This window comes from Wyeomyia smithii, chromosome 1 (genome assembly GCF_029784165.1).
Source record: "Wyeomyia smithii strain HCP4-BCI-WySm-NY-G18 chromosome 1, ASM2978416v1, whole genome shotgun sequence".
Taxonomy (NCBI): Eukaryota; Metazoa; Arthropoda; class Insecta; order Diptera; family Culicidae; genus Wyeomyia; species Wyeomyia smithii.
In genome coordinates, this window is record NC_073694.1 from 180,661,206 (window position 1) to 180,686,472 (window position 25,267).

General features: G+C 38.5%; 1 protein-coding gene across 3 annotated transcripts in view; it reads right to left on the reverse strand.

The window, feature by feature from the left end:
• The window catches only part of LOC129719063 (tensin-2), a 252,846-nt gene that overhangs the window by 79,512 nt on the left and 148,067 nt on the right, over nucleotides 1-25,267 (reverse strand). For 2 of the 3 annotated variants that reach the window (XM_055670423.1, XM_055670422.1), the window contains exons 9-10: nucleotides 15,556-15,615; nucleotides 2,255-3,341 (exon numbers count right to left, since the gene is read on the reverse strand). In XM_055670423.1, coding sequence (XP_055526398.1) covers nucleotides 2,255-3,341; nucleotides 15,556-15,615 — 1,147 coding nt within the window. The remainder of the gene's footprint in view (nucleotides 1-2,254; nucleotides 3,342-15,555; nucleotides 15,616-25,267) is intronic. The other variant, XM_055670424.1, reaches the window with a different exon arrangement.

Here is a 25,267-nt window from a genome sequence, read left to right on the forward strand (position 1 = left end):
CGTTTTTAGCTTTCCTACTTTTTGACTTTTAACTTTTAAACTTTCAACTATTTGCTTTTTTAGTTCTTTATCGTATTTAACTTTTGAACGTTTCTAGTTTTTAATTTTCAATTCTAACTTTTCATCTTTTGGAAGCTTTTACTTTTTAAATTTTTCTCTTGTTACTCTTTGATTTCTTTTACTTTTGAACTTTATTTTCACGATTTCCATCTTTCTTACTTTTTACCTCTTGATCTTTTCAACTTTTTGAAATTCTGTTCTTCAACTTTTTTGTCTTGTAGTTTTTTATCTTTTTTAAATGTTCAACTTATCTATTTCTAACCTCTTTGATTCTTTACCTTTTTAACTTTTAAAAGCTTTACTTTTTAACAATTTTTCTTGTTAACTTTTGAACTTTACTATTTTGCACTTTTTAAGATTTCCAGTTTCTATCTTTTTTACCCTTCAACTTTTTACCTCTTGACGTTCTAAGCATAGTTGTCCTATATCCTATACAAATATCATGCATACTGAGACAATTATGCATGGAGCCCTAGGTAACCTTTTGACGTTTTGACTTATTAGTATTTTACCGTTTTTAACTTTTCAAGTTTTATACTTTTTAAGTTTCAAACTTTTAAATTTTTGAGTTTTTTATCTTTGAATTTTTTAGCTTTAATCTAATTGAGTTATTTCACTTTTCATGGGACGATTTTTTTAAGAAATAGCTGATTTTTCAAAAATCTTATTTTTTATCATGAAAACCACAAAAGGTAAGTTAAATGTTGATAGTTATATGATCATGAGTAAATGAGGAAAAGTAGTAACAATTTACCAATGATATCAATGTTAAGCTAACAGTGTGAAGTTTTTGTAAAAAAATCCGATTTATAACAATATCTTTGGCCTTTTTTAATTTCTTTATTTTATCTTGCAATGTATATTTTTTTTGGAAGGACAAAGCTACTGTCTATAACTTTGCCGAAGAGATTTTACTAATAAAACAAATCGTTCTGGTTTTAATTTTTTTTCTTCCGAAAATTTTGACTTTTCTTTTTCTTTATTCTCCCATGATCAGACAACCATCAATGTTTAACTAGTATTTTGTGTTTTTTTAATTATTAATTTATTTTGTTGGAAATAATTTTTGACGGTCAAAAATTATTAACTACAACTTTGCCGAAGATATCACACCGATTGAATTAAGTGTTTTCAAAGCTTCATTTAAAAAAAAAATGGTAGGTTGTTTTACAGATAAAGTTTCCGGTAAAACTTTGAGTACCCAATTATTATTCAACCTCCCAGTTTCCACAATCAGTGAACAGAATCATGGTGAAATATTTTCAGCTAGTTTAAAAATTGCAGTTAGATGCACTAAAATGCGTCTATCATATTAATTAAAAATATGCATATATTGTAATGTACAGAGAATACAACTTAATTTCAATAAATTTCTCTCCACCTTAAAACGAGAACAAAACACACAACTAGTGAGCTTGCGAAGTATTTCGTACTTCATGCAAACCTGTCCTCCTTCGCAAATTTTTTTCTTCCGTACAGAGTTCCCGTATTAGAGGCGAGGCAAACGATCTCTGGTCAAGTTCTATGACTGCGGCGATTATGGACACGTGTTTTCCAAGTTTGGTGCCATCGTGATGCCGTTGGAACAAAAAAGCACAAAGATGAATTCCCTGGGAACGTCTGAAGGTTATATATTGGTGCTGGAAATGACCATTAAAGGAGACGGATTCGTTGTCAACTTTATGGGGCGCAAACGCTCAAATGGAGCAGTCGGCTGTCGGCAAAGCGGGATCTTTAAAAGGAGAAGATTAATGCATTCCAACTGATACTCAATCTGCGTCACTAAAAATGTTCGTAGCAAACCAGCTGATATCTATGAGAGGATTGCACCCCGATTAGTGGATAATCCCACTTTGATAACACTGATACAAATTCTCTAGCTGTTTCCTTCCTTCCGAACGACGGAGCGCGTCACTGCAGTTTGTGTCGATAAATTTGTCCCACTTTTTTCTGTTCTATTTAACACATAGCTAGAGCAACTCACTTCGAATTTTATCACTTTTGCACTTGTGAATAAATCCTCCGCCATTGCGCGCGGTGCGGTCACACAACAAAGTCAGATGAAACGATAAAACCGAGCGAGAAAAAAAACCGCACCAGAACACATGTTATTTATTACCCCCCTTCAACGGTTGTAATATCCTCCTGGCAGCATCCTTTACACAAAAACGAAATCAAAACCCCGGAAACTTACCCGTCATTGGAGAATTGCCGCCCGAAGCTGCCGTCCATGGTGTTGGATCGTTTCAGCGGCTCGTGCGGATAATGATGGTAGCCGTTCTGGTCCGCTCCTGTTACGGCCGTGGTTGTCGTTTTAACCGTGTGCTGATAACTGTTGGCCCACCGGCCGTTGTCAACCGTATCGAACCCGAGGCCCCGCTGCTGTTGGTCACCGATCGTGTACTTTTCACTGAGCACTTTTTCGCGCCGTTCGCGAAGCATTTCTTCGAATTCCGAATTACGACCAACGCCGCCGCCACCGAGAACAGAACCGGAGCCACCGCCTCCCGCCGATTTACGACCGGTGGTGGTTGGGGCCCCGAGCGCTTTGCGCACCATCGATGGACTCGAAAGGCCCGATTGCATCTTCAGCATCGTGGAAGCGGGCGGATTTTGGGGCGTACCCGTGAGCGGTATGTTTCCGTAGGTGAAGGGTCGTGAGTCCTCCCGGGCGTGATACGGAATCTGCTGCTGCTGTCGATAATCGTCGTCGTCGTCCGAAGTGAACCGTTCCGAAGCTCCGGTAGTAGACCGCGCCTGACGGGGATATCCGAAAGACTGATGTTGGTGTTGTTGCAGGTTCATGATGAGCTCCCGCTCGGTCGGTGTGAGACAGTGCGACTCGCCGCCGAGTTCTCTCTTATCGCGGATCGTCGAGTAGGCGCTACTCAACAGCGGAGTGTCCCGGCCGCTTTCGCTAGGCGGTGGCGTTAGCGTCGTTGTCGTACTGCTCGTTTCGTACATTAGTAACTCACGCTCTTTGTTGGCTGCTGCTTCGGCGGAACCGGCGGTAACTTCCTCTCTGAGTGCCGGCAGCTGGGCCGAATGCGAACGCTTGATCGTATCGCTGTTTGTGTTTACGAAATGATCGCTCAGATTTTGTTGCTGGTGGTGGGTGGCACTGATGATGCGTTGCTGGTGATGAAGGTGATGATGATGATGATGTTGATGTTGGTGATGCTGCTCGGCTGGTGCTGCTTTTCGTCCAACGTCCGGAATGCCTTGGACCGTCATCAGCATATCGGACAGCAGATCGTCCAGCTCTCGGTGACGATCATCTGCTGGTGGGGAAGAGAAGAAAAAAGAAAGAAAAACGTAATAAGTACGCGCCAAAGTTAGGGCAGGTTTTTGGGGGAACAATAATAGATTTTCGAATGTGCCGAAACATCGAACGGTAGCGCGAAGTGAAGAGATTATTCAAATTTAAAACTCAATTAGCGCGGGTTTTAGCTCGAAAGCAATGAGAACAGTGCTAGGGAGCGAGTAAAACGAAAGCTTATTATATTATCGGCTTTTCATCTACAATTGCACTTTAAAAAAATTGGGGTTTCGTTGGGGTGATCATTATTTTTTAGCGAAACCTAAATTACCTTTCGGAAAATAAAGTGTTATCTGTTTTTAAATTTGCGTTTGTCTCAAGTTTCACATTTGACTATTTTTTGGCGTCATTTCATACTACTTTTCATCGAATATTGTATATATCGTCATATCATTCAAATCAGTGACAATTTTATCCTAATTCGGTTTTTTTGTCATAACAAATTTTATTTTCATTCTATTGAAATAAAAATCAAGCTGTTATTTTAATATTATTGGTTTTTCGACAGCGACCGAATAAACGATATTTTCTGCAATACCAATTACTCTAAAATGTATAGAGATAGACTATACAAATTTTTATAAATGCAATCCATTTTAACTTCGATTATAAGTCACTTATTTTTTGTGTAACAGAGAGAACCGGTATCAATTATTCGAAAGAAACTTTTTGAGAAGGAGGAGCCTCGCAGACGACAGAAAGAGAAAGAGAAAACGAAACAATTGGACTGGCCGCAACGTAATGTCGTAATTCTGAATCTTGTTCGTTAATCTTGCAGCCGTGTCTTATAAAAAACCTCTTCAACTACTTGAAAAGGCATATATATTTTAACATATAAAACTAGCAAGGCTATCCAAAAACACAGAAATTTTTCTTTAACGAAAGAATTTTAAATAAACACTAAACTTTAAAATAAAAATTTTTCTGTGTGTAAGCTGAAAACTTAAATAAGAGTTCAGGATAGAGAAATGTAAAAACTTTTTTTCAAGCTATAGACCATGTTTTAATTTCAAATTTTTCAGAATGCTTATATTATAATTGAGTTAAAGAACTTTCGAAAGTACTTGGTGTAAAAATTGCTTCATCAAAAATATTTTACTCTTATTGCTAGCAGTTTGAATATTGTATCCCCAAAAAAGTTGAGCATCCCCTGGAACAGGCAGATTTCTCGTGTTTCTGATGACCAAGAAAGTTGCGGTCTTCAGCAACCTTGTTCAGAAGATCAAGGGCTTCTGGATGATAGGCACTTCAGCACGGAACTCCATCGCTACGTGACGCTAGTGAGCACAAAATTCGTCGTACAAACTGCGGTCTTCAGCAAAGTTGTTCAGATATTCAAATACTTGCGGATGCGTGACAGTTAGGAAGGAAATTACAGTTACATGTGGCGCTAGAATAAGCCTATCTTATGATACCGAGCTTTTAGAAAGCTGTGGTCTTCAGCAAAGTTGTTCGAAAAGGCAAAAGCTTCTGAATGGTGGACAGTTCAGTAGTGAGCAAGCAAATATTTGTATTTTGACCTTAACTCCCATGACTCCGACCTTTTAGAGAGCTTCAGTCTTCAGCTAACTTGTTCAGAAGGTCAGTATGCACACAATTCTTCATTTTTTTACCTTAAATTATACAACGATTCTTACTTCCTAGAAAGTTGTTGTCTTCGGCCAATGCCACCATTATACAATGGTCCAGAAAACGACTTCAGTGGAAAATGTAGATCCAGAGCTCGATTGGAATGTTTAAGAGAGAAACGTTCTCACACAAAGTTGTTATATATGACGCTTATTAAAAATCACAGGAGGGTTGTGTGCAAAGCCACGACCGCAATCTAACAGGGCAGTTTGTTATTCAAAGTTGGTTATGCTGATCGCAGCCTTTGCGCTGCCCCTACAGTGGGGGGTTTACTAAATAAAAAATTAGTCAACTACAACAGAATTTGATTGCATCCCGCACAGAATGTCTGCTTGTGTTGATGCCAGAAAATTATTAACCTTCAATTATTTGTTTATTTGCCTTGGAAAAAGTATTTTGCGGTATAAAATCGGTTACTGATTACAACTTTTGAGCTGCCCTAACATTGGGGGAATTAAGATACACGGACAACATGTACTGTGGAAGCTATTTTACATTCAGTAAATTCGACGGGTGCGACAGATTTAAATTGCTAGGATGCAACACAGAATGCTTGCTTGCGTTGACAAAAATTATTAACTTTCAATGACTTGTTTATTTGCCTTGAAAAAGGCATTTTGATTTCCGAAATTGGATTTCCTGATGGCAATCTTCATGCTGCCCCAACACGGGGGGAATAATGGCAGTCTGGCGACACACGCTGAGAAGAACCGCGCTGCTCCTGAGACGTGGTGACCAACCACAGGGCTAGTGCTGCTGCTAAGGGAGGAAGACTGCTGTTGTCGCTGTCTAGAACTATTATGAGCGGCTCCGGCTGAAACAGGCTCTTATATAGGCCAAATAGCATGTTTTCAATTGCAAGGTATATGATCCTGTCGACCGTGCTTGGGAAGCAAGCATATAACGACCAATCAGAGGTCGAATATTTCGTTTTGACAAGGCTCGACTATTTTCAATAGTACAATAGTGTGAATAATAAAATAACAATTATCTTATTTTGGGAGGAATCTTAGAAGATTTTCCAATCTATTGCTGCAAGAACGAAGGAAATCCATCGAATACTAACCGATTTATTAGCATTTGAAATTGGACATATTTTTCCCTTTCTTCGGTTTTAGATTTTCAATTCACATCCCTATGTAGCCGAACTTCCTGGGAGAAGTATTCTACTTCAAAAATTATAAAAAAATAATGGGTGCTCCAATTTTTCGATGAAATCAAGTATCTATCAGGACAGGGACAAGACAGGGACAGGACAAGGACAGGACAGGGACAGGGACGAGACAGGGACAGGACAGGGACAGGACATGGACAGGACAGGGACAGGACTGGGACAGGACAGGGACAGGACAGGGACAGGACAGGGACTGGCCAGGGACAGGACAGGGACAGGACAGGAACAGGACAGGGACAGGACAGGGACAGGACAGGGACAGGACAGAAACAGGCCAGGAACAGGACGAAGACAGGACAGGAACAGGACAGGGTCAGGTTAGTGTCAGGACAGGGACAGGACAGGGACAGGGACAGGACAGGGACAGGGACAGGACAGGGACAGGACAGGGACAGGACAGGGACAGGACAGGGGCAGGCCTGGGACTGGCCAGGGACAGGCCAGGGACAGGCCAGGGACAGGACAGGGACAGGACAGGGACAGGACAGGATTTGGACAGGGACAGGACAGGGACAGGACAGGGACAGGACAGGGACAGGACAGGGACAGGACAGGGACAGGACAGGGACAGGACAGGGACAGGACAGCGACAGGACAGAAACAGGACAGTAAAATATATTCGGCAACCTAGCTTACTGTCCCATTGACAGTAAAAAAAAGCAAAGCCTTGGTGCTACATTCCGATTCGGAACTCGACCGATCTGTTTTTTATACACGGACTTCGCAGCCAACTGTTAAGTGTACAGGACAATTGCGGGGCTAGCGCTACGATCCTACTGACACTAACAGTCTCTCCCGAGCCGAGACTCGAACCTACGACGACTGGCTTGTTAGGCCAGCATCGTACCTCGAGACCAGCTGGGAGGGTTGACAGTATAGTAGTAGATTTCGCAGAGTGGATTGCAATTTCGGGATATTTCTAGTTTTTTTTATTGATCCTTATACATTTTCTAAGCGTTTGCTCATAAAGATAAGGGTCATTTTGCCTACACGCACTGGTAAACCTGTGTAGGCGTGTAGGGTTGTCTTCGTTTCCTTCAAACAGTGGAACGTCGCATCCTGTTGTGTAGGCCGATAATGTTTATAGTTATCAGAAGCTCTCAATCGAGATATTTTCGTTAGCAGAATACGAAGGTCGCCACGATCAAAAGCAGCTTTCAGATCAGTATAAATAACATCAACTTGTGCTTCACGCTCAATGTCAGTGATACAATTTGAAGTGAAGTCCATGAGGTTCGTTGCTACGGAACGACCAGGTACAAATCCATGCTGATCAGAAAAAATGTAATTTTGGACTGTATTTGGATTTGATTTGGATTTGGATTGGATTTGGATTGGATTGGATTTGGATTGGATTGGATTTGGATTGGATTTAAATTGGATTTAGATTGGATTTGGATTGGATTTGGATTGGATTTGGATTGGATTTGGATTGGTTTTGGATTGGATTTGGATTAAACTTGGATTGGATTTCGATTAAATTTGGATTGGATTTGGATTGGATTGGATTTGGATTGGATTTAAATTGGATTTAGATTGGATTTGGATTGGATTTGGATTGGATTTGGATTGGATTTGGATTGGATTTGGATTGGATTTGGATTAAATTTGGATTGGATTTCGATTAAATTTGGATTGGATTTGGATTGGATTCAAACTGGATTTGGATTGGATTCGAATCTGTTTTAGATTGGATTTGGATTGCACTTGTATTGGATTTGGATTGGATGTGGATTTGGATTGGACTTGGATTGGATACGAATTGGATTGGATACGAATTAGATTTGTATTGGATTCTAATCTGTTTTAGATTGGGTTTGAATTGCATTTGGATTGGATTTGGATTAAATTTGGATTAAATTTGGATTGGATTTGGATTTGATTTGGATTTAATTTGGATTTGATTTGGATTGGATTCGAATTGGATTTGTATTGGATTCGAATCTGTTTTAGATTGGATTTGGATTGGATTTGGATTGGATTGGATCTAGATTGGATACGTATTAGATTCTGGATTGAATTTGGATTAGATGTGGATCGAACTTGGATTGGTTTTTAATTAGACTCGAATTGAATTTGGATTGGATTTAGATTTGGTTTGAAATGAATTTAAATTGGATATGGATCAGATTTGGGATTGCATTTGGTTTAAATTTGGATTCAATTTGGATTGGATTTGGGTAGAATTTGGATTAGATTGTGATTGGATTTGAATTAGATTATTGCCGTTGTGGAGGATTGGAGACCCAGGTGACTTCATTTTCTGATTTTGTTCTGGATTCCACAGGAAATTTTTGATAGAACATTAAATTTTTACTGAAGTTAGTTTTTTTTTTAAATTTTGGAGATACAATTTCTTAAATCTCTAATATTCACCATAACCACCATGCGTTTCCATTGGTTATAGGTGCTGCAATGCAAAAATATCAAACGATAGGGAAGGATCTTGGGTATTGAACCTTCAAAAGCGGTTGCGGTTATGATATTGCATTGAAATTGTTGTTTTTAATGGAGGCGCATGGTGGTTATGCCACCATGCGTCTCCTTGGATAGGGTCTTTTAAGTCTCAAACCACAGAGAACAGACGTTCATCTTCTTTTCAAACGATGTGTAAAAACTTGTAGCCGTCATTTACCACTGAGTGGTAATGCTCCCGCTATGTGGCGCTTATGTCACTTACAAACCAAGCACTAATATCGATAAAATATCGATACAGCAATATTTATGCAGTGCAACTAGGGCACCATAAGACAGATGTCGTTAGTGTATTAACGTATTTTGATTCAAATTTTTACACACGATTTTCAAATTTCTTTATATGAACATGAATGTCTGTTCTTTGTGCTCAAACTCTCCAAAACCTCAAAGACTATTTGTATCATAACTTTCGCATAGTCATTGTTATTCAAAGTACAGTTTTAAGGTCCATTAATTACTTTTAGCCTTTCTCCTAGAAAGGTATAGTAATCACTGGAAAAACCAAAGATATAAAAGTGGTCCCAATGGCCGAATGTCATATACTACTCGACCCCTTTCGACGAACTGAGCGTTTTCTGTATGTATGTGTGTATGTGTGTATGTGTGTGTGTGTGTGTGTGTGTGTGTGTGTGTGTGTGTGTGTGTGTGTAAGTGCAACTTTTTTTTCTCACTCACTTTTCTCAGAGATGGCAGGACCGATTTTCATAGAATTAATTGCAAATGAAAGGTCTAGTTGCGCCATAGGTTGCTATTGAATTTCATTGTAATCGGATTTTTAGTTTAGAGGTTATGTATCAAAATGTAAAAATCACGAAACACGAAAACTGGTTTCAAATGATCGGGCTGTCTCCAAAACCCTTAACTTTTAAATTTCGTTATGGTTGAATATATGGTTTGAAAGTTATGTAAAGAAAAGTTATCCTGAGGTTGTTTGAACTCACTTATTTTTCTCAGAGATGGCTGAACCGATTTACACAAAATTTGTGTCGAATGAAAGGTCCAGTTGCCCCATAGGTTGCTATTGAATTTCATTGCAATCGGATTGTAACTTTGTCCGTTGTTCATAAAAGTGTGAAATCACATAATGAAAGTAAACATATTGACTTTTTCCTAACGATCACTGGCTAATTAAAAGGTAGAAAATTGATCCAAATGGCCGAATGTCATATACTACTCGACTCAGTTCGACGAATCGAGCAATTTCAGCATGTATGCATGTATAGGTGTATATGTTTGTGTGTGGGTGTGTACGTGTGTATGTGCACCTTTTTTTCGCACCCACTTTTCTCAGAGATGGTCTGACCGATTCTTTCTGTCTTGGTTTCAAATGAAAGATCTATTTGCCGCTCAGGTTGCTATTGAATTTCATTGTAATCAAACTTTTAGTTTTGGCGCTGCGTCAGAATGTGAAAATCGCTCTTATATCTCAGAAGCTATGAACATGGTTGAATTCAAATTAATGGGCTTTAAACCCTTAAACAATGAATTTAATAATGTTTAAACATGTAGTTTGAAAGTTATAGAAAGAAACGTAACCCGCAAACTGTTTAAAACTATAGCTACGATCAAAATATGTGGCCTCAACATCATTTAAATTTGATATTGTACTATAATAATGTTTGCGGCCTTGCTCGGGATTGAAGTTGAAATTAAAAGTCATTTCTATCATTTCACTTTTTGCCTTTCTTCTAGAAAGATATAGCAATCACTGAAAAAACTAAAGGTATGAAAGTGCTCAAAAGGGCCGAATGTCGTATACCACTCGACTCAGTTCGACGAGCTGAGCATTTTCTGTATGTGTGTGTGTAACGCTCTCCCAATCTCACTCGATTTTCTCAGAGATGGCTGAACTGATTTAAATGATATTAATTGCAAATGAAAGGTCTAGTTGCCCCAAAAGACCCTATTGAATTTTATTGTAATCTGATTTCTAGTTTAGAGATTATGTAACAAAATGTAAAAATCACGAAACATCAATATCTCAGAAACTACACAACCGATTTGAACAAAATTAATTTCAAATGAACGGGATACCTAAAAAACCCTTAACTTTTGAATTTTATGAAGATTGAACATGTGGTTCAGAAGTTATGGAAAGAAACGTGTTCTGGAGACTATTTAATCTCACTCATGTTTCTCAGAGATGGCTGGACCGATTCTCATAAAAGTGTCATATGGAAGGTCTTGTTGCCCTATAAGACCCTAATGATTTTTTTTTGCAAAGGGATCTTTGTTATGTTTAAATATGTGAAATCCAGCTATGAAAAGTAATATATTCCGAAGACTACTTGGACTCACTCACATTTCTCAGAGATGGTTGACCCGATTTCCACAGAATTAGTATCAAATGTCTAGCTGCCTCATAACACCCTATTGAATTTTGCTGTAATCGGACTGTAACTTCGTCTGTAATGTATCGAAATATGAAAATCACGTAACTTCATTATCTTAGAAACTACACAACCGATTTGAACAATATTGATATCAGATGAACAGGCTAGTTAAGGGTTACTGATGAATTATGATTAAACACGTGGTTTCAAAGTTTGGCTGCCCTATACGTTACCTTTTCATTCGATTGTTATCAAACTTAACTTAAAACAACGAATGTCTATTATCTCAAGTATTACACGACTTATGTGAACATAACTAGCGTCATACAAACGAGTCATCTCTCAAACTTACAAATAACAATCTTCATAACAATTTGATATGCTGTTCAAAAGTTATGGAAAGAAAATAAATTCAAAGACTATTCAACACTATACCTGCTTTTATCAATATATATGGCCTCAACATGATTTAAATGTGGTATCGTACTATCTATACGTTCCCGTTATCGCTCGTAGTGAAATTGTTCGAAATTAAGAGTCATTTCTTTTATTTCGCTATTTCTTAAGCACTAACATTACGTCAAATTTCATATATTATACTTTAATTACAACATCAATATTTTAGAACCCAAAAAGTAAATATACCTTTATTGGATTTAAGCATTCATGTAAATCTATTTTTACAAATAATAAGTTTGAATGAGAAAGGCTGAGTCTGACCGCTAGATTAATTTAGGTTTTTTTTATACTGAACGATTCGAAATTGGCTCAAAAGTTACAAATTTTTGAAAATTAAAAATTTTGAAAATGTTGTTTATTTTGGGCAACCCTATGACAGGACTAAAATTTTTCGAGAAAGACCAACTATTGCAATTTATAATATGATCGGAGCAAGTTATGGAATTTTTAATTTTCATATTTTTGTATTCCTTTCAAACAAATTTGTCATTTTTGATATTTTTTGATAAAATTGTCATTTTATATATTTTTAAGATTGCTTTTATGATTTCATTTCTTTCAGAACACCATAGAGATGAAAATTAAGTGTTTTGGCTAGAGAAAATATCGTCACAGTACGTCAAAAAAACGTTCCTGAGCAACCACTCGATTCCAGTTGTACCCCAAATACGCAACCCAACGAATCCACCTAAATGTCGTCCAATCGATGACTTCTTTGAGATTTTCAGTTCCTTTGGTGCAAAAATAACTGGAGATCAACGAATTGCGAACAGTTGATCGGTAGAATCAAAAGATGCATTCGAAAAGCTAATTTGAAGACCATACAACGCTCTTGTTTCGGCATCATAAGAAAACTTCGTCCGGAGGCCGGTAACGGACCTTTATCAAATGTTCAATATTTTTTGTTAGTACACAATGAGAAATTAATCAGTTTTTGCTCAAGTTCTTCCACCGTTTTTGACAGCTGAAGAAAAAAATCCAATTTTTTAGTTGTCACCCGTTATTATTGATAATTTTGACATTCATGACAATTTTAATATTTTTCGCTAGTGAAATTTTTTATATTGTAGACATTCTGGAGAGTACACATCCGTCAGTTTTTGCTAAGACTTTTACATTTTTGACATGTTTTCTATTTTTGATACTTTAAACGTGTTTAACAGTTCTGGAAATTCTGAACGTTTCAAAATTTTCGATTTCTTCATTTTTAGACATATTTTATTTTTTGAAATTTTAACAGTTTCTTCGTTTTTTATAATTTTACAAGCAAGCAACCTTTTTTTTATTTTTTTGTTCATTTAAATTTTAATAATTTATAATCGCAACAGCTAAAAACATGATTACGCCTCTCGTGGAAACTAGAATAATTAAAATGATTGATTATTGATTAAAATTGTTGATATTTTCAATCAATTTGGATATTCCTAATATTCAAATTATTATAACAAATGGATAACACAAATATATCTGCAGTTGTTAGAAGTAACGATGCTTTATTATTACACATTCTCAACCGTTTTCAAGCTCTTGGTAGTAGCGAAACTGTAGGGCAAAGTACTGAGTCTCACTTAAACGCCGCCAGTCAGTCGTCCTTTGGCAGCCCAAATCTGTACTTTTCCCAAACAAGTCTGCAGATAAAAATACATAAAAGTAGCTTTTCCATAACGCGCGTATCTCTCCTCTGAGAACCCACCTGCGCCTAGAGTCACCAAAAACTTCCAGCAGCAGCAGTCTGATGTAAATCCTGCGTGCGCAAAAAAATGTCGTCCAAAAATGTGCAACCTTTCCGAGGCTCACAGCAGCAAAGCCCATAAGTGGCCATAGCCAGCCGGGGTTCGCATTAACACGGCAACGGTATGGCCATAGAGCGACTCGTTACGCACAGCATAATCATGTCGCGAACGGATTTTTTCGTCGGTTCAGGTTTGCTGCGCGCCATATTTTTCGCACCTCGTCGCGACGAAGATCCGGCTCGCGAGATTATGCCTCGAGCAAACGCGCGGGGTCGGACTGATTTTTCACCACACTGCAACTGCTGGTGCTGCTGCTGCAGTGCGTGAAACTTGACAGCGACAAGATCGATCTTTGGGCTCCCAAAGCATTCGCATTCGCTTCACACATATTTGGAATAATTTCACGATTATTAATTACATAGGCCAAACTGGCCAAGGATTGCTTTGATCAACACAGTGCACACATTACCCACTAAGGATTGCTAATAAGGCACAGTGAAAAGTGAACAGACATTTTCCACTCCTTCGGGTACTCAGGTCTGTGAATGTAAAAAAGTTGTTTTTTTTTTACAGTGCCAACGGCACACAGCAGGCGTTGATTTTCCTTCCTAAACTAAGCTGGGGTCCGTTATCTGCACATTTTGGGGTGCGTATGACTTTCCACGACTGCTGCACTGAAGTGAGAGTTGAACCTGCCTTATGAAGTGCGACCATCGATCGCTGTGGACCAAACCATGGACAAAAAGCCGAGCGATCAAGATGACAAGACCGTGCGGAAAAAAGCTTTAATTTTCCCACTCTGCTGGGGTCTTTCGTAACCAATCCCAACCAAATGCGCGATCGCCAACGGTTTTGCGCCAACTATTTTGTCCGTTCGTGGTTCGATAACAGCTGTAGCGCGCAGCAAATGCAGTTGGAATTTTTACTTTTTTTCCTGCTCCAGGATAGGTTGTTTTTTAAATTGTTTTGGGTGCGTTAGCGTGGCGTTTATGAAGTAAAGAGAAGAAAAAAAAACTCAACAAACGAACAGAATGAATAATTAAGCTGTCACGACTGATTTAGAATTGTAGACTGATGTTAGGTCCACTGGGAGAGTAACTTTGTTGAGCTCGGGTTATATAATTGGTTATAATAATTTGAAACGCGATACAGAATGTATAAAATGTGTTACACAAATCGACCAAAAAAACTAGTTTTCATTAAGCTGGAATTGCATTAGGACTAATGTTTTTTTTATATATGTACGAGGGAGTAAATGTTTGCTCATATATATATTTTTCTTACGCCTAACCCAATACGACTGCAACAAACAAGATCGTGATCTGCTTTTTTCTGTTCATACAAAAGAAACGAACGAGTGATCACCAGATGGACCCATCAATCGACGGTAAATAGAGACATTCAATAGCGCGCAAAGATGAAAGGCCTTGCGCTCGGTCGGAGCAAAAACTAGCCAAGTGTCAACTTTTTACAAATTTATTCGCACCGCGATCTCGCGCGTCTTTGGCCACGACCGAGCCAATCTATGATCCGTCTGTCGAGCGAACCAAGTTAGTGCTACATAGTATGATCAAACAAAACTAAAATGTTCCTTGCGTCGTTTAGATTGGAACGATTTTTTTCCATAATTTTCATTTTAAGAAAAAAAAATGCGCAAACTGCAAATTTCTCAAGCAAACTGAATGCCAGATTAACGAGTTAACGGTTTTTCCTCGATTTGTGGCATCGATTTCCCAAACGATGCAAACTTTCTTCTGGCCCTGTTTTCGAGGCCAGTCACAGCATTCCATTTCCTTGACTCCCGGACATGGCCAACCAGCCAGAGTTCGTCAGCTAGCGAACAGAGTCGCTTCTCCTTTTGTGGAAGTCCGACCCAAACTTGGCACATGCGAGAGGTATGTGAGAACCCATAAGTGCATATGGCGGGAAAAGTGGCCAAAGTCCGTCCGTTCGTCCAGTAAGGAGTGAGTACTTTTGAACTGGATCTCGCTCTGCTCGCTGTTAGCTTCCTGCGTGTTCTTCGACTTTTCCTTCTGAAGAAGGAGTCATACTGACTAGCATGAAGACCAGCGCAGAGGAGTCAGACAGCCAGTCTCTTCCTGTTTGCCAATGTAACGACGATGCACGCACTCCCGGCGGGAATGTCGCACGCAGAATCGCTATAAGGAAGCTTGAACCGAACCGCTATCCGGTGGAGGTAAACTGGCCTCGTGAAATTCCAAACCCGGAAGGCTGGTGACAAGTGCGGCGTGAATCTCGGATTCGGTCGGAAAGTGTAACACAGAAAACGCTCTGTGTGGGTTTTTGCTTTATCTGTTGAAGTGTAAAAAAAAAGAAAACCTTGTGCAGTAACGAACGCTGCTGACTTACCTTGCGGACTAGCTTGACTGGGAAAACTGGATGGCGATACGCTGGAGCCCTGTAGGCGACCTGGAAGCGGAATCGAAAGAGAATAAATAAGTGAACATCTTTAAGGATTGGTCGTTAGGATGGTGGGTTTCAAATCAAGGGGCGTTGATATTTTCCATAAACTAGACTTATATTGGCCAATCAAAAGACTTCCAATCTCTATTCAAATTTTAAAATGTAAAGCTTACTTGAGAACTTTTTACATGTACTTTGAGTGTCACAAATAAATAAAGCAGCGCAGGAAATTTTAGCTCTTTAAGCCAACACAGGTCACTAAAGCTTTCGAAACTCTCGGAATTATTTCGATATTTTTGACGTAGGACTACTTCGTGTAACGAAAAAATTATATGTTCAGATGCGTATTACTAATTTTCCAAACTTGTGACATGATGATTGCTTAATCTTTTTAATAGCAAGTGGAAAGTTGAACATCTTTAACGTTAAGAACCTAACGGAGACATATGATAAACAAACTGCGACTGAAGCGCATAGAGAGTTGAAAAAAGTTTACGAAAATGATGTAGAACAAATCATGCTCAAATTTTTTTTCAACTACATAAGCACGAAACTGAGAAGTAGCATTTTCCCGTCACGAGTGCATTTCAATGGAAATTCAGTTGAAAACTTATCCGAAATTTGTAATCTTTGTGCAAATTTCTTTCAGGAAATTAATTCTACATTCTCTGAAGACCGTGACTTCTTTGCGTACAAATCCAGAATCTCTAATCATGTATCTGTCAATCAATTTTCTCAACACGAAGTCTTAAAAGCACTTAAAAGCAAAGACGCACCAAAAGGCCCTGGATCTTACTGAATTGCTCCTATGTTCTTGGAGAATCTCTCTGAAGAACCTAGAACGCCTTTTTATTAATCTATTTCTGAAAAATGGGGAATTCCCCGTAGCTCAAAAATGTTCTTGGAATTGTCATTATCTCTTGCATTTCAAAACTTTTTGAATTACTTGTAAATGATAAAAATTTTCAGCAAGAAAAAAAAAACCATATCACTAGTAAACATCATGGCTTCTTTAAAGGTCGCTCAACAATCTCGAAAACTTTTGACCGAATCGACATACCATTATTACTCTTCAAACTGCAAAAAATGCATTGGCGTCTCAAATTCGGCGTTGACTCTAGTAATATCTAACAAACCGCAAACAAATAGTACGCTTTTAAAACAAACTCTTAATACCCATTTCGGTTACCTCTGTGGGTTCGCATTCATGTTCAATTTTTTTCATTTCATTCAAATGAAAGGGTTAACTTTGCTGCCCAAAGTGGCAGAGTTTCGTTTCTGTGCAGTTTGTTTACACTGAGTTGTGAGCCATGGCAGAGTTAAGAGCAGCTGTTATCGCTGAATACGTGAAGGGTACAAACCCGGACACATATTCAAACACCTAAAACCGCTCGGAATCAACCGAAAATTCGTGTACCGGACCATAAATTGGTACCTAGAGACCGGAGGCACTGAGGACAAGGCACGATCTAGACGACCAAGGTCTGTGAGAGCTCCAAGGCTGAAAAAGATTATACGAGACCGAATTCGCCGGAATCCCGCCCAATCTGCACGGAAGTTGGCCAGGAACCTTAAAATGAACCGAGAATCAATCCGCCTGCTTTTGCGCAAAGATTTAAAACTTACACCGTACAAAAAACAGGTGATTCATGGGGTTACCAAAGCTACAAAGGACAAGAGGTACCAACGGTCGCGGGAGTTGCTCAGTTGGCGCGCAGATGACGAGATTATTTTTTCAGACGAGAAGCTGTTCGTTTTGGAGCAAACAGTCAATCTCCAAAATGATCGAGTTTGGAGTGTGATCCTCCAGCAAGCTCCTGCGGACAAGCTGAACGTTTCCCGGTTCCAAAATAAGACGTCAGTGATGGTTTGGGGAGCCATTTGCAAGAGAGGTAAACTGCCTCTTATTTTTATCGATAAAGGGGTCAAAATCAACGCAGCGTACTACCTGGACACTGTTTTGAATAAAAATGTTTTGCCTCAAGCTGAACTATTGTTTGAAGACGATTACTACTGCTTCCAGCAAGATGGCGCCCTATTCCACACCGCAAAGGTTGTTCAGGTGTGGTGTGAGGAAAACTTGACCGATTTTATTTCGAAGAATGAATGGCCTCCGTCGTCTCCGGATCTGAATCCACTGGATTATTTCGTGTGGGGATACATGATGCGAAGCTGAACGACTATAAAATAACAAATTTGGAGCAATTCAAGCGAGTTATCACGAAAATCTGGGACGAGATGCCGGTGGAGCACGTGCGCGCCGCTTGCGACGACTTTCCAAGACGTCTGGAGCTGGTTCGATCAGAGAAAGGTGGTGTAATTCCGAGATATTGTATGTGAAGTATCTTTATGAGTTACTGAATAAAGCTATGAAAGCCAGATTCAGATTTTCTTCTTATTCTTTGAAATATTGAGATTTTCCTGTGTAACCGGACTTTTTTGTCACCCTGTAAATGACATTACCCTCGTACTTAAAAAAAATAAACATACATATTTTAAAACGTATTGAACCAAACTGAGACAAATGGTAAATAAACCGCTTTAACAGTTTAGTTGTGAGAAAACGTCTGATTTTGTGTCAAATAATTGTAATTTGCAGAAAGTACTTCTTTTATCATTTCTTTCGAAACAAACGGCTGCTGAAGCGTTTACGGAAATGCGGCTCTAGATGAAACAACGTGCCGTGGTTTATTTCGTTGCATGGAAGATATCCACGGAAAGAAAGGCCACGAAACTTCGAAGACGCTGAAATGGAGGAATTGTTCGATTACGATCCATGTCAACCGCAGGAACAGCTTACTTCAGTGTTAGCAGTTACCCGGCAGGCCATTTTCAAGCTATTGCATGTTTTAAGAATGATTCAAAAACAAGAAATTCGGGTAACTCATGGGGACTGACCGGTCGTACTTCTACGTCGTCGGCTCAGCCGAATGAACACGCTGCGAAGGTTATGCTGTGCATTTGGTGGGACCAAGTCGGTGTTATTTTTTGTGAGTTGTTGAAATACAACCAAATCATCACTAGTATCAATTTCAATTGGTGCGATTAAGCCGAGCACTGCGTGAAAATGGCTACAATATGAACAGAGGGACGAAAAAAAAAATTCTACTTCATGACAACGCTAGGCTTCATACTACCAAAGTCGTTAAAACTTACATAACAACCCACGCTTGGGAGTCCTTCCTCACCCTTCATGTATCCGTTCCGGTGAAACAAAATGTCCCGAAAATGTTTAAGAAATGTCTTAAACACGTCGCAAAAATGTGACAGAAAAGCATTGCGATCCTCTTTTCGACCTTGGTGGGTTTTTCGGTTTACAGTTTTTTATTTCATTTTCAACCTTTTGAGTATGTTTTAAATTTTAGTAAGAGTTCATTTTTAAGTGTTTTTTCTCTCGTTTTAAAATCTATAAATTAACAGATACTAAGTAGAATAAAAACTAGAAAGAAATTACTGAAAACTAGACAAACTCTGACTAGAAAATGAGAAAAAATAAATTTCCGTTAGAATTAACCCTCTAGTGCCCAAAGCCGCCTTTTAGCGGGCTTCAGTCAAGCCTCTAAAAATCTTAAATAAATACTTGAAAAATGTTTATGATGATTCTTAGTGATTTTTCCGAAGCACGTCTAGAAATTAACTTGGGCACAAAAAATTATAGCTCGATCGGACTTAAAAGCGGGTGGCACAAAGCGATTAAAGTTTGACCATTAAAAATTCGAAAAAAACTTTTAGAGTCCGGTGCGAGCACTTGGCCTGTGCGGTTCGCTTTTCAAAAGCTCCGGGCCGATTTATCAAGCGCTATTATTGCCGTGTACGGTTGAGAAAAGTGCCATAGTGTCGATCGCATTTTATTTAGTCTACCCGTCGCGTAATCGTAATTTAATTGAGTGCAAAGGGTGGAGGAAAAGGTGATACGAAGAAATTAGGCGGTTTCGTACTACCGGTGAGAGTGACGCTAATGCACAATGGTCCAGAAACCAAATTTAGGGGGAAATTTGGGTCTAGAGCTGTATAGCAACATTTTAGAGAAAAACTTTCTTCGACAAAGTTGTTACATATGATAAAGCGCTTATTGAAAAATTATCAAAAATTAGTGTGACCAACATTTTCGATGCAATCAAGCATCTAACTTTTTTATCTTTGTAGATAGAAGAAAAATTTGTTCTACAATGTTATAGCTCCATTAATTTTAAGTAACTTTGTAAAAAAAGTTTTTCTCTATCTTTGAAAACAACCGATTTATATTGGAAAAACACATTTTGCGCTCTAACTTTTTTATTTCAAGTTTCATCTCAAACTGTATTTGAACGACTTTGAGAGCTTTTTGAGAGAAATAATTTGCAATGCTGACATTATAAATATCTCAATTTAACTCAAAGTTATTAATATTTTTCATCAAAAAATATGCGTTTTTCATTTGTAAGTCATTCTTTTTGGGGCAAACATAAAAAATATCTCTTGGTCTCATTTTGAAGGGCACACTTGACTCTATAAATAGAAGAATTTTTAGGATCAACTGGTTCAAAAGTAATGATTTTTTTTCAATAAAATAAAATACATCGAATATAGCCGTTTTTTATGGTCACCCTATTTCGGAGATAGTCCCCCAAACAACCCAACGAAACAATACGGGTTTGATTATTTTCAACATAGATCCATCCCTGCGATTTTGAGCACAATTGAAGCACTTTGCGTGACCAACTTCGAAATAGGGTGACCATAAAAAACGACTGTGTTTGATGTACAGCAAGGTTGCTTTTTAGGCGGTTTTTTTACGCGGGTTGCTTTTCTCCATTACTCAAAAACGGTACAAGATATCGACCTCATTTCAATCACGTTTTCCGTTTTAAGCCACGAGTGATCATATATCGGTTTTCAAAAAAAATCATAATTTTTGGTGTAAATACTCAAAATTTAAAATATTGAATTTTGTTCTATAGATTGGCCACTATCATATTCAAACGAGGTTTTAACGTTTTAGGACGATTTCCTTTGTTATTTTTGCAACTCAAAAAAGTCGTTTTTTACGCGGGTCCATACAAATTTGGAACGCATCCCTCGCGTAAAAAACGACCTTAGTGTATTTAATTTAAAAAAAATCATAACTTTTGAACCAGTTTATCGATTTTCAATCTTTTTGGATCAAATTAAACGTATTTATTCCTAGTTATAAGAAAAAATACCAGAAAATAAATCTGGGTGTTTTTATATGCATAATGTATAAAATTATTGAAATTTTTGGATTGTTTTCAAATTGAATTTACTCTAATTTGAAAAATAACTTATTCTTAAGAATTCCTCTATTTAAAGAGTCAAGTATGCCCTTCAAAATGAGACCAAGAGATATTTTCTATGTTTGCCCCAAAATGAATGACATACAAATGAAAAACGAATATTTTTTGATGAAAAATATTAATAACTTTGAGTAATATTGAGATATTTACGATGTCAGCATTGTAAATTGTTTCTCTTTAAAAGCTTCAAAAGTCGTTCAAAGGCAGTTTTGAGATGACACTTGAAATAAAAAAGTTAGAGCGTAAAATATGTTTTTTCAATATAAATCGGTTGTTTTCAAAGACAGAGAAAATCTTTTTTTTACAAAGTTACTTAAAGTTAATGGAGCTATAGCATTGTAGAACAAATTTGTCTCCTATCTACAGAGATAAAAAAGTTAGATACTTGATTGCATCGAAAATGTTGATCACCCTAATTTTTAATAATTTTTCAATAAGCGCTTTATCATATGTAACAACCGTATGTAAAAGTGCAGCGTAGATTAACGCAACTCTAAAATGCCCGACTCTGTCACTTACCACGGTGATACAACCTTTCCTATACGTCACACTCGTGGAGATGCAGAGGTAAACTCGGTCTTCGACAACAACGACTGTTACAGCTCTTTCTTTGCAACATCCTTCCTTACTCTAACGATCGTAAGGACGTGGCCGGTTGTACACTGAAGATGGCAAACTAATCCCAAGTAGCCATTATCTCGTTTCTTGTGTAACTTCACTAGCTTTGATCGATAACGGAGGAGCAACTACGAAATGTGCGGTCGTTCAAGCTCAAGCTCAAGCCCAATTTTGCTATTCGCTCTTTGCTCCATTTTATGCTTCTCACTTTCTGCATCGTTGTCTCATTTATTTGTTGTCTCTATTCTCTTCTTGTATTCAACTACTTCTGTTTATTTTGCTCCTTTTTTCTCTTTTGATTTCAATCCATTTTTATCCGACTTTTTATTTCTGTTTCATTTCTCTATTGTACGTAGTTGTTTCGTATACTTCAATATTCTTTTTTTTTTGTTTTCCTTTTTGAAGTAGAATACTTCTCTCAGGAAGTTCGGCTACATAGGGATGTGAAATGAAAATCTAAAACCGAAAAAAGTGAAAAATATGTCCAATTTCAAATGCTAATAAATCGGTTAGTATTCGATGGATTTCCTTCGTTCTTGCAGCAATAGATTGGAAAATCTTCTAAGATTCACCCCAAAATAAGATAATTGTAATTTTATTATTCACACTATTGTACTATTGAAAATAGTCAAGCCTTGTCAAAACGAAAAATTCGACCTCTGATTGGTCGTTATATGCTTGCTTCCCAAGCACGGTCGACAGGATCATATACCTTGCAATTGAAAACATGCTATTTGGCCTATATAAGAGCCTGTTTCAGCCGGAGCCGCTCATAATAGTTCTAGACAGCGACAACAGCAGTCGTCCTTCCCTAGCAGCAGCACTAGCCCTGTGGTTGGTCACCACGTCTCAGGAGCAGCGCGGTTTTTCTCAGTGTGTGTCGCCAGACAGCCATTATTCCCCCCGTGTTGGGGCAGCATGATAATTGCCATCAGGAAATCCAATTTCGGAAATCAAAATGCCTTTTTTAAGGCCAATAAACAAGTCATTGAAAGGTAATAATTTTTGTCAACGCAAGCAAGCATTCTGTGTTGCATCCTAGCAATGCAAATTTGTCGCACCTGTCTAATTTACTGAATGTGAAATAGCTTCCACAGTGCATGTTGTCCGTGTATCTTAATTCCTCCAATGTTAGGGCAGGTTAAAGGTTGTAATTAGCAACCGATTTTGAACCGCAACATGCTTTTTCCAAGGCAAATAAAAAAATAATTGAAGGTTAATAATTTTCTGGCATCAACACAAGCAGACATTCTGTGCGGGATGCAATCAAATTCTGTTGTAGTTGTCTAATTTTTACTTTCACTTTATTAAGTAAACCCCCCGCTGTAGGGGCAGCGCAGAGGCTGCGATCAGCATAACCGACATTGTATAATTAACTGCCCTGTTAGTACGCATTAACTATGCAGAGCTAATATGAAGTCGATTCAATCAATCAGCATAAACAGAATTTCGTCGTCTCCCAGCTGCCAAGTTGCAACATGATGCAACACGCAACAGCGAGCAAACGAAATCGCTTGATGTTACAAATCGCAATAAGATACGGGTTCAAACCGTTGCGTGTGTGAGAGCACCATCGGTGTTTATTCGCTGGATACACTATCTACTGTTTACTGAACGCAATAATCTGCTTACATGCGACACGGGGACGGGAACATTTTCTTCAACCAAGCTGCACAACACGACACAAAACATGTTATTTTGTTGCTTCAATGAGAGTGCTATCGGTCCGGCTCGACAAGAAATCATTTTTGTGCATCCGTGCTACGAAACTGAGGAAAAACTTCAGAAACTGAAAAAAGAGGTGGAGCTTATCAAATGATCGCTCTGAGCCGGAATGAAGTCACACAAATTTTTCAAGTTATATCATTCCACCACGTACGTAAAATAATTCATTCCTATTTTCATCCCTATATAAGAGCCTGTTTTAGTCGAAGCCGCTCATAGTAGTTCTGAACAGCGACGACAGCAGTCCTCCCTTAGCAGCAGCGGGAGCGAGCAGTGGGTACCATCGATAGCAGATAGCGGCCACAACTGTGGCATGGCTGCGGATAAGCGTAGCAGTTTCAGCGGATCTCAACATCGATAGCAGCAGGGCCAGCAGAAGCAGGTACAGCGGGTACCAATGGCGGCCACAACTGTGGCATGGCTATGCATAGCGTAGCTGTTGCAGCGGATATATCAGCATCGATAGTAGCAGGGTCAGCTGATGCAGCGACACTCCCTTCACTAAAATGCTGTTTCAGCGTGGTAGCGGGAAGCATCAGCAGCAGGCTTGCATGAAGTGAATACATCAGCCAGCAACTTTCTCTAAGGCCTCTGCCATAGTAGACGCCAAAAGCGGCGCGAACCGATTCGCTCGGCCGTAGGTTTATGCACAGCTCTACTGATGGGACGAAACGGTTCGCGTCGCTTTTCGCGTCTATTATGGCAGAGGCCTAATGGGAAAGTTGTATAATTTTGTTCAGAAGAATATTATTGTCGGAGATGCGATTGCGTAAATCCGATTTTGAATTGAACAATTGTTCTTTTGAGAACAAATAAAACACTTATTTGAAGAGTTAATAGCTTTTGGTACCAATAGCAGTATAGTGACAGCCTCAGCGGTAGATGCAGATGCAGCCGGTACTTCCCTGAGGCCGATGTAAAGGTAAATGGGAGCAGCACGGCGAAACAGTTCGGGTTATGCTTAGACGCGCGTCATTTTTCGTTGTTGATTTTCCCCACATGAAACGACGCGCTTTCATATGATAGCGGTGATATTAGCGGTAGATGCATTTGCCAACACTTCCTCCAGTAAAGCCGTGTCTAGTTTTCAATGTGAAAACACCTTTCTCATTGTGTTGACCGTGCGCCTTAGTCCTCACTATCGAGGTAACACAGAGGTGTAAGATAAACACTACATCCTATGATAAATTGAACAATTGTCCTTATAAGGACAACAAATGAATTAATGAAGATTCAATTTTGAATTAGAATTCTTCCCTCAGGAAGTTCGGCTACATAGGGATGTGAAATGAAAATCTAAAACTGAAAAAAGTGAGAAAAATTTCAAATGCTAATAAATCGGCTAGTTTTCGATGGATTTCCTTCGTTTTTGCAGCAATTGATTAGAAAATCTTCTAAGATTCCTACCAAATGCATGAAATTGCAATTTTATCATTCTAACTATTGTACTATTGAAAACTTTCAAGCCTTGTCAAAACACAAAATTCGACCTCTGATTGGTCGTTATACCGCGCTTTCCCAAGCACGGTCGGCAGAGTTATGGACCTTGTAAATTGGGAATGCATCAATTGGCCTATATAAGAGCTTCATCAGATAATAAACAAACATTTCATCGGATATTAAATTGAACAACGGAAATTTGAAGAACACAAATGATTATTTGACGAGTTAATATTTTCTCGTTTTGCGCTATAATCGCAATTCTTTTAAAAGTATTCTACTTCAACCTTGCGGTCGTGGCTTTGCATACAACCTTCTTGTGTTTTTTTTCATTGCTTAGTACCTTTTTTTATCATTTCTATGGCATATGTGTCTGCTTTTTTAGTTATAATTTTAAACTAGTTTTCCATTAATCCCCTTTTGTACATTGGATTTCTTTACTTTGACGTTTTCTAGTTTATCATAGGAGCTTATGCTTTTTTGCAAGTTTTTGAACCAATTCTCTGTCTTTCTGTGACCAATTTCAGACGACCTTGTCTCACGTCATTTGTTGCAAGAAGCCTGGCGAATCGCACTGCTAT